Source organism: Symphodus melops, assembly GCF_947650265.1.
Source record: "Symphodus melops genome assembly, chromosome: 8".
Taxonomy (NCBI): Eukaryota; Metazoa; Chordata; class Actinopteri; order Labriformes; family Labridae; genus Symphodus; species Symphodus melops.
Window position 1 is genome coordinate 26977111 of NC_136698.1, and position 15230 is coordinate 26992340.

At 43.5% G+C, this 15230-nt stretch overlaps 2 protein-coding genes across 5 annotated transcripts in view; one reads left to right on the forward strand and one right to left on the reverse strand.

Moving 5' to 3' along the window:
- scfd2 (sec1 family domain containing 2) overlaps window positions 1-2252 on the reverse strand; it is a 112901-nt gene extending 110649 nt beyond the window's left edge. Inside the window, exons 1-3 of one of the 2 annotated variants that reach the window (XM_079350806.1) lie at window positions 2166-2252; window positions 679-1214; window positions 414-582 (exon numbers count right to left, since the gene is read on the reverse strand). In XM_079350806.1, the coding sequence (XP_079206932.1) occupies window positions 414-582; window positions 679-1087 (578 nt within the window). In that variant the 5' untranslated portion in view covers window positions 1088-1214; window positions 2166-2252. Of the gene's footprint in view, window positions 1-413; window positions 583-678; window positions 2010-2165 lie in introns of those variants that run through there. The other variant, XM_079350805.1, reaches the window with a different exon arrangement.
- Window positions 2253-2288: 36 nt separating this feature from the next.
- Window positions 2289-15230, forward strand: part of fip1l1a (FIP1 like 1a) — a 26870-nt gene continuing 13928 nt past the window's right edge. For all 3 annotated transcript variants that reach the window (XM_079350826.1, XM_079350827.1, XM_079350828.1), the window contains exons 1-9: window positions 2289-2434; window positions 3034-3076; window positions 5633-5694; window positions 6081-6179; window positions 6584-6690; window positions 7042-7109; window positions 9542-9626; window positions 9710-9809; window positions 14200-14251. In XM_079350826.1, coding sequence (XP_079206952.1) covers window positions 2365-2434; window positions 3034-3076; window positions 5633-5694; window positions 6081-6179; window positions 6584-6690; window positions 7042-7109; window positions 9542-9626; window positions 9710-9809; window positions 14200-14251 — 686 coding nt within the window. In that variant the 5' untranslated portion in view covers window positions 2289-2364. The remainder of the gene's footprint in view (window positions 2435-3033; window positions 3077-5632; window positions 5695-6080; window positions 6180-6583; window positions 6691-7041; window positions 7110-9541; window positions 9627-9709; window positions 9810-14199; window positions 14252-15230) is intronic.

Below are 15230 nucleotides of genomic sequence, written 5' to 3' on the forward strand. Positions count from 1 at the left end.
GCAGTGTGTCAAGCATCCTTTAGGGTCAGGTCTGTGTATTTACCCAAACAGAAGGTACACCAAAAAAGTAGGACAGTTTTGTGTTTGTTTATTTTCACTAATAATTCAGTCTTGTGGGTTTAAATTTTCTGATCAACAAAATCCAGAAGAATCCCGACCCAGATTACAGGATTTAACAAACTTTGAACGCTCCATGCAGTAAAAGGGTTCCTCCTTTTTTTTTTCTTTTTTCTCCAACTCGAGGTATGTTCTCGTTTGCTATCAGTTTTATGTGTTTCATTTCATCGTTTAGTTTAAGCTTGGGAACAGATGTGATCACTCATCACAAATGTTAAATAATTAAATGTATTTTGATCCAAGTCTCTCATGAAGACAGCTGTGTTTGAGTGTTTCATGAACTCTGATGAACTCACTGCGTCTGTGCCAGACAGCCAGGGGCCACCGTGTTCTGGGAGTGGGCCGTCCTCTGAAGACTCGTGAGCTCCAGCATGTCCACCTGCACGTCTGTCACATGACCAGGCAAGGGATGGAGCACAGTCAGGATCTTCTCCACCAGGTTGTCGCCGTGGTGACCAACAGCTCCTGAAAATGAAGTTAAAAACAAAATCGAAAACCAGAATGTTAAACTCTAATATGATAGAAATAAGGAAGGATGTATAGATGGATGGACAGATGTACCTGTTAGATCCAATGTACGGTCCACAAAAATGATGGATGCTCTATTTGCCGCTGTCTTCCTTCGGTTTTTAGCCTGAGGGTGATTGGCCAGTTCTGCTGCTATGATTCGGCTCATTGGTCCCACAGCAAAGCTCTCCTCCCTGGTTCCTGCAGCTTCAAACACTGAATTCAACGCTGCAGCCAGAGACTTGATGTCGAGCTGCAGCTCAACAGGCAGAGAGTGCATGTCCACATCCAGCAGGCTCCCGAACCTCCTCTTCTCTGGTCTGCTCGCATTGATCACCTCCAGGTCAGGTGAGAGCAGGGGGAACAGGTGAGCGAAGGTGGGCGCGAGGAGCAGGTGCTGGGACACGGGGGCGAGCACCACGGGGGCGTGCATGACTTCAGCAGTGTAGTTCATGTTTCCCATCCACTCGCAGAGTTTCTCCTCGAACTGCTGGAACACGGGACTCCCCTCCAGCTCGGCCGTGACGTCATTGGCGTGCAGGTGAACCGAGTGAGCCACCGTGGTGAAGACGACGCAGTACTGGAAGTGACTGAGAGAGATGATGTCTTTAATAATCTCCACCGTTATGCCCTTGAGCAAAGTGCTCACCACAAACACAGCCTTCGGTTCGTTCACTCCGCATGATTCAAAGCTTGAAAACTGTTTTATATTTCTGGCTCCAGCCTCCAATAAGACAGGAGCTCCTTCGCTCCAGTGCAGAGCCTCAGCACACCTGTCGTCCATAAAAACCACCGCTTTCTTCACCTTCGACGCCACCTTCTCCCACATCCGCTGCGCCAAGCGCGCGAAATCCTCCGCCGACGACATTTTCTCTCTCAACTATCAGAGTTAGCTCGATGTAAAGAAGTCAAAAACACATCAGAGATGCTGCTGAAGTAGCTTCAAAAAACCAAAACAAACGCACGAGTCTCCTAAAGGTGACGTGGCAATCACGCGTCGCACGGTAAAGACGTCACAGGCGGCGCTTTCAGACGTTGCTATGGCAATCAACTCGCCTCTCGTAAAAATGCCAATCAAGTTGGTAATAATCAAACTTTTCGGTGTCAAATATAATCAAGGAGTTTTTCTAATTTGCTAACAAAAGTAGCAACGAAGTTTCAGAGGCTATAAAGTAAAAAAAATAGAGCTAATTCTTCATGTATGGATCACTATTATCCCTGATATCACTGATTAAACATATTATTACTACCAAATAAAATGCACATTTAAACAAAAACATTGCCAAACAGAAAACAAAATATTTTAGCACGTGATTTAAAAAAGTCATATTCTCAGAAAATCCTAAATAAATGTAATTCTATTACAATAATATAATCTATCTTTTTTTATTATTTATTTATCTCCATAGAAACGCATAGACACATCCAGTTTGAGTTGAATTTATTACCAAAAGCTGCAGCCGAATTTCAAAGGCTTTTAGGGGAAAAAGAAGAAACTAATTTAACATTTAAAAAAAAAGGATCAATAACTGAAAGCTAACCGTTAACTCACAGCAGTTGGTCAACGCAGAACGACACTATAAAACTCTGTCTCCATGGAAACGCATGAACTGTCAAATGAGCTGACAGGGCTGAAGTGGATTATTAATATCTTACAGTCTATGATTAATATCTATGATCAATTCTTTAAAAGAAAAAACTACATATCTCCGTGTTTAAAACTTCATCTTCTGCACTAACATGTCGTCATTTGACTCAGACAGCACTTTTGTCGACGAAGATGAAGATGAAGAGGGGAAAATCTATCACTGTAAGTTTACCAACGGCTGTGGGCCAAATGTTGCTTTATTGTTTAATCGATGTTACATCGATTTATCTTAATTCCACTTTAATTTAAAAAAAAAAAATTCGGACCCATACTAATTGATCACCTCATCAACAGATCATCATCAAAAATATAACGATTTTTAAAGACGCATTAGCTGTTTGGGATCCCATATTCACTCATAGCCTTGTATTAATATATTAAAATATGATGTAAATTTCAATAAAGATTGGACAGATCTTTTTTATTAAACTATTAATCCTTTTATTTTTTAATAAAACATTGTGCAGGTACTTAACCCAACAGCTTTGACTCATCTTAATTGGGTGATGTAGGCGGACAGCCCCCTGTTGTCTGATGGTAATAGAGGGAAACTAAACACTTTGATCAGTCTATATTTAAACATGCATTTATTTTTTGACAGACCTTATTCTTTTGTTGATTCTGAACACAGTTTATTTCTTTGTGTGGTCTTTTATTGTTAGTGTTGCACCCCTTGGGAATTGTTTTCTATCAATATCTATGTTTTGAAACATGAAAAAATATAAAGCCTGATGCTAACTATAGGCTATAATGTGTTTCAGGGATTTATGAAATGATGAAAGAAGAGGCTGAAATACCATCCAGGTGAGTACTGTGCATCAAACTGTCATGTTTAGTACCTGTCCAGGGTTAATAGACTGCATTTACGTTTAAGATTCGGCCAACCATAGCTATAAATAAATGATGACTTGAGACTGTAGATAAAGATTCACCTGTCTCACTCAGCTCTGTAACACCTCTCTGACTTTAAGATGTCCAACAGGTCAGAGAGAATCTGTGAGCTGTGCGTGTAGGTTCATTTGCAATCAGAAGCCGCTGCCTGGCAGTAATGAAGCATTCACAGCACAATAATAAACAGTGTTGATTAACGCTGCGCAACACGTGTGTGACGCCTGACGTGCAGTTAGTCATGCAGAACATTCAGGAGTATTTTGCTGCTTCTGCAGCAGGCGAGCTGCATCTGTCCGTCTGTCTGTCTGTCTGTCTGTCTGTCTGTCTGTCTGTCTGTCTGTCTGTCTGTCTGTCTGTCTGTCTGTCTGTCTGTCTGTCTGTCTGCCTGTCTGTCTGTCTGTCTGTCTGTCTGCCTGCAGACAGCAGTCTTACACTTTATGAATCGGTTTAGTTTTTGTGTGTTTGACCTAAAATGAAACTACTCAGAGGATAAAAGTCACATTAAGTTTGTTTGTTTGTTTTTAGTCAATAAAGATGCACTGAACAGCATCAGTGTGTAATGAAAGCAGGGATGATGCTAACATAATGATATAGCCAGACATATTGCTTTTATCTAAGTCTATAAAGTCTAAAACAGAATTCCTTCCTTTCCGACAGCAAGAGAACATTGTGTTTAAAATCTGCATGAAGTGATGGAGAGGTCACATTTATCAGGTTTTAAAGAAACTAACACAACAACACACTCGCTCTACCAAGACAATCAACTATCAGACAACACACTGAGACAACAACACAACAACACACTGAGACAACAACACAACAACACACTGAGACAACAACACAACAACACCCTGAGACAACAACACAACAACACACTGAGACAACAACACAACAACACCCTGAGACAACAACACAACAACACACTGAGACAACAACACAACAACACCCTGAGACAACAACACAACAACACACTGAGACAACAACACAACAACACCCTGAGACAACAACACAACAACACACTGAGACAACAACACAACAACACACTGAGACAACAACACAACAACACACTGAGACAACAACACAACAACACACTGAGACAACAACACAACAACAGACCAAGCAAATAAACACAACAAAACAACACACCACTGAATTAACACAACAACAAAAAAAATCAACACAACAACCAACAAAGAAAACAACAAAACAGCACAAAGGAATAAGTTCTTCAAATACATAAAACTAATAAGCCAAATAACTGACAAGCTAGTACCTGCACTCCCCCCCCCCCCCCCCCCACACACACACACACACACACACACACACACACACACGCTGAAGACGATTTATACATTTATAACCAGTTATAAATGGAGGGCGCCAGGCTCTATTAATACACTACAGGCGTTTATATTGAGAAACAATGTGGGAGTTCACATGTGAAAGGACCAAATCTGGACACATGGATAAATCCCACATAAATGCAGTTTCCTGTAGGAAGGGCACTAAAAACCGGAGCATGTTCCCGAGGCGTGTAACAAATCCTTCCAGATTCTTTGGCCCCCGCACTAAGTCCGTGACTCACCAGCAAAATCTGATTCTGAATCCATCTCGATCTATTATTAGAAAATCAGAAAGCTGTTTGTGGTTCAGGATGTGATTGTTAGAATGACTTTCCCCAAGAAACCGAATAAACACGACAGCAGCTGTTTCTACAAAGAACCAAAACATATAGAAAGAGTAGACACAGATGGTTGGATCATGTGTGTCTTCGCGCTCTGTGTGTTAAAATGATCTCTCCCCGTATATATTTAAATATAATGAGGTAATATCAGTGTGCAAAGCGTGCGTGAAAGTGTCTCAGCCTGTTATTGGTCTTGACAGGAGCAGCCTGAGTGAAGCACTTAGATAAAAATAACTGCACTCACTGCAGGATCCTATCGGTCCTCAGTCCTCATCTTCATCTAAATCATTCATTTAATGCTGTGCACATCACATAATCTGCTTTAATGTGTTTTGACGTGCAAATCGGAAATGATCCTTATTATTTCCCGTGTGCTTCTTCCACTGAATGTGATCGTTTGAGAGCCGTCCAGAGTGATGAAGACAGTGACAACAACGGATGATTTTTATGGAGCATAACTGTTTACTCTCCATCTTCTCGCGCAATAACGTTGCATTTCCAGCCTTTTATGGCGCTCGTTTGCCCCTTGGGTTCAATGGGAATGTGCATTATTTGTCAGGAACCCACTTCTGTCAAAATTCAGCTTTCAGATATTTTCAGTCTTTGTTTGTTTGCTGTTTTTTTTTTTTTTTTTGGTGACATATTAGCCCTTCATGTGGAGCCAATTGAGATTACTTTTCCATTTTTTACCCAGATGCTTCCAGAGTTTCTCAGATTTCAGGTCATGAATATGGAGACAACTGTGTTGATTATGTGTGCTCCTGTTGGGTTTTTTTTTGTTGCAGCTCTGAACTCGAACCGGTGCAAACAACCGAAGATGAAAGGAAGACGAATGACACGAGAACATGTAAGACCACACTCAGACACAACAGGAGAGCAAAGACAAGGAGAACTGAAAGGTCTCTTAATGTTGGTTTTATCATTCTGAACGAGAGTGCACAGGTCGTTCTAAAGCCCCCAATAAACTCCACATCTACCTTCTTGTAACCTGATAGCAATAAAAAATCTCTCCTGAAACAGCAGCTTGGCAATTCAGATGCAGCAAATCCTTCAAATCAGACTTTACAGCACCGTCTTGAAGCTTTTATGATTCGCTGACCTCTTCTACATCGTTCTGCTCTGATTAATTAGGACTTTACCTTTAAAAAGAAATGTCCCTTCTCCTTATTAGAAAAAAACTGTGGCAAATAAACCAGTCCTGATTATGAGGTGTCTGTGTCCCATGTCTCACAGTCGGTAACACAGACGGACTGCACAAAGACGTAGCAGGTGCTTTCCAAGTGAAACGAAAAGCGAAGGCGAAAGCGGAGAAGAGGCCGTGGAGGAGAGCGGGTGAGTCGTGTGATTCTCTGTCAGAGATGTTTTTTGAAGATTCAAACACGCTGTTTTTGATAAGACACTGATGTAACGTGACTCTCTTCCACTTCACCAGACGTCACTGACGATACTCGTGTTTGTACATCTCAGGAGAGTCTGGTCTACGGTGGCCTTGATGAGGCAGTTTGAGTCACTTTGTTGGACCTAAACAAACCGTTTGCAGAAAAGTCACAAAATGCAAACTAACTAGATAAACCACTCCCGTCTTTTGTAGGGTGACGACGATGTTTTCAACGGAGTTTTTATTATGGCTTTTTTTTTAAAAAATGCATTTGATTGTTTTGCAGCGTGTAAAACCATTCATCAGCTGTTTATAGCCAATCACTTGCAGTCTTCACTACTTTCTTTTTTTCTTCCAGGTGCTGACATCTCAGATTATTTTAACTATGGTTTTGATGAAGAAAGCTGGAACAGCTACTGTAAAAAACAGACACAACTCCACGGAGGTCACAACAACAGATTCAAGGTGAGAAATCATGAAATCGTGATATTTAGTCAACAGCGTGACAACTGGTGTGCTGTGACTTCCAACCTGAGGAAGCTAAAGGTTGAAAAGTGTTCTTCACTCACAATGGCGTTACAGTAAAGTCCTTTTCAGCGTGCCACAAAGGTTTGATTTACTCTTTACTACACTTCTATATATTTCCAATCTCGTGTTTTTCAACCAAAAGCTGCAGCGAGAGAAAAAGAGAGCAGCCATTGTTTTCATCGACACATAAAGAGACCTGAAGTCCTCATGAGTTTATAAAAGATGTCTCTTCACTGCAGTATAAACAGGATGCCTAAAGGTTGACATCATGCTTGTTGTTCCTCTTAGGACCAGAAGGGGCAGAGCACACATGAAGAACACCCTTCTGGTCATGGCTCTTCATCACACGTTTCCAGGTGGGTGACATGTCTTCCTCTTTCTTTACCACTGCTCCTCCTCCTCCTCCTCCTCTCTGTTTAAACTCAGTGCTGGCTTCCTGCTAAAAGTGGCAGCTGGCTGTTTGTGTTTTTTTTTTTTTGTGACACGACAGCTATCAGGCCGCTGCCATCTGTTTTCTGTGATCTGAGACGGGCTCAGCATAATGGGGTTGAATTAGCGAGGGATCCCAAAGTGTTTTTGTAAACACAGACTAATGTTCGGCTGTCGGAGGATAAACGGACAGTTCAGTGAGGGAAGGTAAACAACAAAAAAATAAGTTCCATCAAGGGATTTTGGCCCGAATGATTGATTCAGAGCCTCATGGTGGACAAAACTGAACAGCTGATGAATTTGAGACTTGATTTTAAAACGTCCGACATGTTGAAAAAAGGAGAAAAATCCACATCAGCAAATAATCCCATGAGAGAGGCTGGATGTGCATTTATACCCATAACCCTTAAACACACGAGGGATTGGACCTTAGACTTCCATTAGTGGATCAGAACTGGCCCCTATGAGAATCAATGCGTTTCCTGATGGGGAATATTTTGTTTTTTGTCATTTTGGTTCAAATTTTCACTTTGAGTCATTTTGTTTATTTTTTTCACTTTTGAACATGAAAGTTACTGAACAAAAATACAAATACTGCAAGAAAACAACTCTCTCTGGACTCACATGTGTAAAGCAATACATCAGCACATGAAGTCAAAATGTTTAACAATTTCTTTATTTGCTGTTTATTTATTTATTTTCTGCTGCTATACACTAATACTCTGGTATTTCACAGACATACTGAACTTTAGGCTCCAAAGAAAGTCATATCAGCCCGAGGGTAAATTATTATAGATTACATTATGTTTAAAAAAACAAACATCTCCCCTTGTTCTGCAGAAATATTGCTCCCATGCATCAGTAACACTGAAACACACACAAGTCAATATTCAGACTCATTCAGGACACTGAGCTTCCCGTCTGTGCTTTGTGTACGTTAGCACGTGACGCTAACGCAGAACATTTCTAGTTTCGTGTTCATGTCCGTAAACTTATAATGAAGCTACATACCTTACATGTAAAGGTGTGTATACACTAACAAAGGTACTGATCAAACAGGAAGTAAGTACAGGAAGTCGGATGAATCGGTCATGAATGCTGCGTATGGAGAAGCGTGGTGAAGTGTAAACCAAAGCGCCTGGTGGAGGCCTGCAGGGGAGAGACAGACACTTCTTTAATTAGATGAAGCTCGATTGACTCAGGTGTTACTCTCCCGATGTCTGCCTATCGGCTGCCGAGCCACGAATCTGAACCAATCAAAAATAGGCAGGCAGGGAGGGCGGGACGTCACGACTTGATTAAAGGTGTCAGCTCATGTGCACCTTTAAAGGGGACGTTTGGGAGGCAGAGCTTTACAACCCTCCCATCATTCACGCACACACACTCACGAGCAACAGATGCTTGTCATGCAAGTAAACAACATCTATCCCAGCATGCACTTTGCTTTTTATTTATGGACCAGAGTGCTCTAACTCACGCGCAGCAGTGCATCGTCCCATTATGTGAATGGCTGCAGAGGATGATGACTGACAGGACTCGACACTTAATTAAAGATTTGTGCGTCGGCAAGGTCCCCGCCCTGAGGAAAGGTCGCGTGGATGTGAGCGCCGTGTCTCTCTCTGACAGCGCTGGACCTGAGGGGAACCAGGAAGTCAAACTATACAGCACGCCACAGACAGAAACACACAGCCTTGTTGTGTAGTGCATGATGTGTTCAGTGAGGCCGTGATACACAAGCCGTCTTTTTTCTCTCTCTCTGACAGACACAAAATAGGATCCTTCTCGTTCAGTCGACTCTGCAGTATTTGTCGATGCTCCGGCGCTGCTTGCCTCGCAGAATGTCCGTCCCCCGAGATCTCGACGGACGCCGTTTTAAATTCTACACTCGTGTTGTCCTACAATGAAAAAAGAAAACTGTGTCCTCTCTCTTCAAAGCTTTTTGTATTAAAATGTACATCTAAGCAGAAGAGACATTAATGAGCTCCGAGCACTTCTTTATTTAGACACTATTAGAGGAAGATTCTTCTTTCTCTCTGATTTTGTCTAATGCTGATTAACTCCCAGTGACAGAAAGGGGTTAGTGTCCCATCTGAGTGTGTGCGTGTGCACGCGTGCGTGTGTGTGTATATGTTGCAGGTTGGGGGTGGGGTGGGGGGTATTTAGGGCTGTTTTTTGATGCAGGCGGCGATGACCCAGATAAGGAGTTTTAATGCGTTGATGGACCTGCGGGGAGGTGAAGTCAGATGAGGACTTAGAAATGTCCCGTTTCTGAAAGGCTTATATAAGTGGACCACATGTATGATATAAGACACATCTATAAGGAAGGCTCACCTGTTATTCTGTAACTGCATTAATGTAGTCATCACAGACAGTCCAGACGTGATGGGACTGGAGGCAGACGGGAGCAGCGCAGAAGGATCACTGATGAAGGAGACAAGACTCGGGTAAGTTTCTTCATTCTTCGTTTTAACACAGACGTGCTGCTGCTGCTGCTGAAGCTCAAACTTCTCTGTGTTCAACGTCGCAGGTGGGAAACGGGAAGTCGCCTGAGGAGGAGACGATGAATTCATACAATCTTTCCTCTTCGTCCAGCACAAGTTCTGGCTACGAATTCATCCTTCCACAACGTAAGTCAACCCGCCACGACGAGCAACACGCCACCTGTAAGCCTGACTGATGCGTCTGCAGCAAATCTACACTCACACGTACATGTACATAACATGAGTCACACACACACAAGACATTAATGCTTCTTTTCCACATGAACAAAACTCTTTGAGTAGGATGCACGTGCGAATGCAAACCGCTTCACATCTTTTACTTTGACTTTACCCGCAATTTCCCCGCCAGCCCTGTGGTCAGTTTTGCAGCAGGACATTTTCAGGTTGTTCCCAGCGAGCAGGTGGGACGGCGTGGAGGAGTTTAGATTATGAGCCAGCTTGTTCTCCTCTGCTCTTTTGTTGATATTGTTAATGTGTCAAACTACACATAGCATGAATATAAAGGCAAAAAGTCTCATTTTGGCGTTTTCGTGTGTTGCATGTCCGACCACGTTGTCTCGTCATGTCAGGCCTCCAGAAGCCCCCCCCCCCCCTCTATGCAAACAGTCCACCTCTCGTATCCTGTCGAAGCAGAAGTCAATTACACCCAAACACAACACAAGTGGCCTTATTAATGGACGTGTTTGTGCTGTGAGTGATTTCATGACACGGACATGAACATCTGAAACGCTGAGTGTTTGTGAGTTATGTTCAATTCATGCAAATCAGAACGAGTCATCCTGCAGTCAAACACTCGGGAGTAATGCTGCTCTTTGGTGTGAATGCAGCTTCAGACCCACAGAGACAATGTTGTCCTCATCAGACCCCCTGTGTGGCTCACACACACACACACACACACATACACACACACACACACACACACATAGTGCAGCTGCACAAATGACTTGTAGCACAATTTGTGTGTGTGTGTGTGTGTGTGTGTGTGTGGATGAAGCTGCAACACGTGTCATAATAAATAATCCTGTCGAGTTCAAGGACACAGGTGAACATGTGCATGCGTGTGTGTGTGTGTGTGTGTGTGTGTGTGTGTGTGTGTATGAATATATGTACGTGTGCCATCCAGCTGCTGTCAGTCTTCAGACTTCCTCTTGGTCTTTGTAGTAAATCAGATAGAAATCCAGGAAGGATCCCTGACCCGAGCCCACAGCTGGGCACATGCCATATCTTTGTATCTTCAAAGGTTTCAAAAATAGATTCCTCCGGTTTAGACCCCCTTCTTACCCCTGATACCCCCCATGTGAGCCCCATGCAGCCGGACCGACCCGTGCCAGAGCCGCTAATACAACCAAAATATCAAACATCCTGCCGACTGCAGCTTTGAAGCATCATCTCCAGCTTTGAAGTGTGTCTGTGTGTCTCTCGTCCAAGCCCCTCCCCTTTTCTTTAAGTTACAGGCCCGGCCTCCTTTTGTGATGCAAATGTGTAACATGATAAAAATAGCCCCCCGGTGAAGAAATGCAGGGCCAGCATATTGTGACATGAGAAATGTGCTGAACAGACGGAGCGTCGGGAGCAGAGCGGAGGGAAAGAAGGGGCTCCTGTTTTCTGTTTGCCTTTGATTCAGGTTGCTTTAGATGCTGCGTGTGTTTGAGACGTGCAGCTCTGAGAGAGGATCCGTGTCAGGGCAGGTGGTTTTTCTTGTGACATCTGATGTCAGTGCGGCACAGTCAAGGTGAGGCTGTCTGCTGCTCTGTGCTGCAGCTAACACGTCCCACAGCCGGTTAGTGGGTCACTACTGTAAGTGAGCAGCACCAGCACATTTACTGAAGCTCAGAGCTGACCAGACGTGCAGCTCTCTGAACTGACCATGCAGAGACGAGCACAGATCAGAGCGACTGACCTCTGACTGAAATGATGGATAGGATGATTTGAAAGAAAAAGAGGAGGATCAGCACTGACCTTTCATGTCTAAACATCTTTGAGATTTTGACATTTCACTCACCTGATGAAGCTCGTCTTTGTGTGTGTACGGAGGTGGAGACCCTGCAGCTTTTGATCACAATTGTAAGCCTTTTGCTGCACCTCCTGCCTCCCTGTCTGAATTTCCCCCGGTTGAGTTGAGGCGAGAATGGCTGAAAAAGTCTTTAAGAAACAGCTGCACTCAGGTTCCTGGCTCGGCTGTCGTTTCCTAGAAAACAAAAGTTGCAGGCAGTAATTACTCTCTTTGATCGATTACAAAGAAGGTCTGCTCCCAGTATTGATTTCCTGAGGTCTATACTGGAAATTGAAGCTCTTTTTTTCTTTGTTGTTGTTGTTGTTGTTGTAGCTCTGCTGCTCTCACAGCACGACGGTCACATCTGTCCGTGCAGATAACTACATCTTAAGAACATTCACCTGAAGTGCAGAACGTCGGCATGTGGTGCGACGTGAAGCATCAGCTCCATCTTGAAGCCTGCGGCCTGCAGCTCTGTAAGACATTAGCTTGAGACCGAGAGCCACGCAAGCACAATTAGCCCTCAGCCATTAGCTCTCTCATACGCTGCCAAGCATGACGCTCCAACCCTCATCAAACACTCAGCTGAGATCTCCACAGGTACAAACAATTACTCACTCATGCTAACATTAATGGCATCTGTGTGTGTGTGTGTGTGTGTGTGTGTGTGTGTGTGTGTGTGTGTGTGTCTGAAGGAGATGTGTGGGAACGAGATGCATCAGTTGTGATCACTTTTAAGTACATTTAGTTTTCTACGCTGATTTATTTGATGCATGCTCCCTTCTGTTCTCTCATGCAAAACCTTAAACTATGTTTTTAGTGTTTGCACGCAGCACTACGTTTTACGTTCTCCGGTGAAATCCGCTTTTGTCTTTCGGTTTAGATTCTTGAAAGAAACAGCCCGAGGTCGCCCCGCAGCATATCGCCTCAGGCCTTTCTTTGGAGGTTTTTTTTTGGAGCGTATGCGTGTTAGTGGTCCCTCGAGGGCTTGGTTCTTCAGGTATCAAAGAGCGCACAGGAGGGCGAGTCTGTCACAGTGAGCAGGCCAGGAACTCTGGACTCTGTGGGACCAGAGGATCCTAAAGGAAAGGGAGGATGTTCAAAGAGCCCCGTGCTCCTTTTTCACATTCAGGCTTCAGCTTCCAGCAGCTCTTATTATTCCTCCTCCTCCTGTTTCAAACATTTTTTTGTGTTCTTTACGAAGCTGAAACAGCTCTGAGCCGCTCTCACGTCAGGGGTCTTTATGCGAGAAAGAGGGGGGATGGCATCCAGATGTGAAAGTGTGTTTTTTGCCCTGAATCTTCAAAGGGATCTCTCTCTCTCTCTCTCTCTATGTGTGTGTGTGTGTGTGTGTGCGTGCCTATCTGTGTGATTTAGATCTGATTGTGTTGCTCGATCACGTAAGATCTGAGCATTATAACAAGAAGGGCCATTAGCTGTGCACTCAGCCGTTTGACTCGTTCTCTTTATTGATGCAGGAAAATGTGTTTCACTTCTTCTGCAGTTCCACATCATGAATATTAGGCTACATTGCAGGTAATGGTGAGCTTTTGACTTTGTGGCTGTTTTTCCACATATTAATGCTGGCACATTGCATCGTCCCTTTCACGTGTGCATTCCTGATAATTTCATTATCTGTCAACTATCACACTGAATCTAAGAAAAGACAAACTCTGCAGTAATGTCTCATTTGATCTGTGTTGTCAAGCAGCTGTCGTCTTAAAGCGCTCGCTTTGGTTGTTTTAATTCTCGAAGGCCAAAGAAAAGTTTGTTTTATGTTGTTTTCTGAATCGGTGTGTACGCCTCATCAGCTCAGCTCTCGTTCATGATCCTTCCCTCGGCACACGCCAAGTTAGTCCGTTATTTTCCGACTGTTTAAATTGCCTGCAAAAGAAAGAGCTGGTCAGTTTGTTATCAGTCGCTTTAAGGGGAAATAAGCAGCCGAACATGTGACATACTGTAAGGCCACCTCGCCACATATTAAAAATCCAACTCCTATCAATTTTAAAACACAAAATGGTTTATGTGTCCACTTTGACTGTTTCATTCTCAATACAAACCAACACAACGCTTCGTCACAGCCCCGTCAGCCACCAATAAAAATCCAGAAGAGTCGGGAGTCCTGATATCAGTTTTGTGGACAAAAATGATGAAGAGCTGCTGCTGCCAGCACACGGTACATTTACAATGTTTTTTTTTTCCTTGATTAAAGGAAAGAACACAGAGCTGCTCAAAACTAAACGTACAGTCACCACTGAGGGAAGCGGTCTGAAACTGAGGCTGTGGGCGCTGCCAGCAGGAAAAAAAAAAAAAAAAAAAAAAAGCTCATTGATATTAAAATGATGCTGCTTGTTGCGGCAGCTCGACCTCATCCTCAGGTCAAAGAATCATAAATGAGTGCATTGCATTTTCAGGGAAGGACTTTGTAATCTCTTCTATCAGGTTTAATCACATCCTTCGAGTAAATGAATCATGTCATGGTGTCGTGTGCTCAGTCATGTCCTCCTCTTTCACTTCACACAGGTGTCCATTCCCGATCAAGACCACGTCCCCTCCGCCAACACCTCACAGACAGGTGGGTCCATGAATCTGTCGTCATGCTCGTGAATGAGACATGTAGGCTGCAGTGTTGCTGCTGCAGGTGTGACGGTGTGCAGGTCGGGAGAGAGAGCACACTGATCTCTGCTCCTGCAGGTTTGACTCAGGTGCAGGTAAGAGACCAGCTCAGCAGAAATGTGCAAAGGATAAAGAAAACATTACTCAGAGACTTGACTGCAGATCGTTAATAAAAGCTGCGTTAGTGCTGAAAATGTAAAACAAGAAATAATTGCAGTTTGAAGCAGTTTTGTAATTTCTGGGGAGGTCTTGTGATTTTTTTTATTATTTTTTTTAAAACTATGTGATGTGCTCATTTCTCTGACATTTGTGTTTACCGTTTCTGAGCGGGGATCAGTGTAATCTCTGCATGCCGAGCTGTTCCTGCAGCTGGACTTTTGGCCAAATAAGGTAAATGGCAGGACAGCAACCTTGTTTGTGCTTATTTATCAGCAGCCGGGACAACCTCCACTCCCCCTCTTCCGATCTGTGTCACAAACTGTTTACAGACTCCCACGTTTCAGCTCTAATTTACACTGTTGAGATCACCAGTGGGCCACACTGTACCCCGGGCTCTGCTGCAGATTTTCTTGCAGGACCTTAAATGCAGATTTCAGCTCGTTTCTCTTGGATGTTGTGCATATCAAGCCTGTCCAACTGAATCAGCCTGTTTGTCTGTCTCTCCAGCTTCCTGTCCCTTCATATTCTCTCCACCTTACTTTCTACTTTCCTCTTAATTTGCCGTCTAAGTGTGTCTGAATTCACTCCGTCCTGAAAGAAGGTTGTTTTTTTTTCTCTCAGTCCATCTGCCAAATCCTCACATCCTTCAGGGACTTACTGTTCCTCTGAACTCTGCCAACCATCTCCAGTACGCTTTATGAATCATTTCCTTTTTAACTCTTCTCCAACACACACACATGTTGTGGAGACTACACACAGTCCCTGCCTCTCTGTTGGTG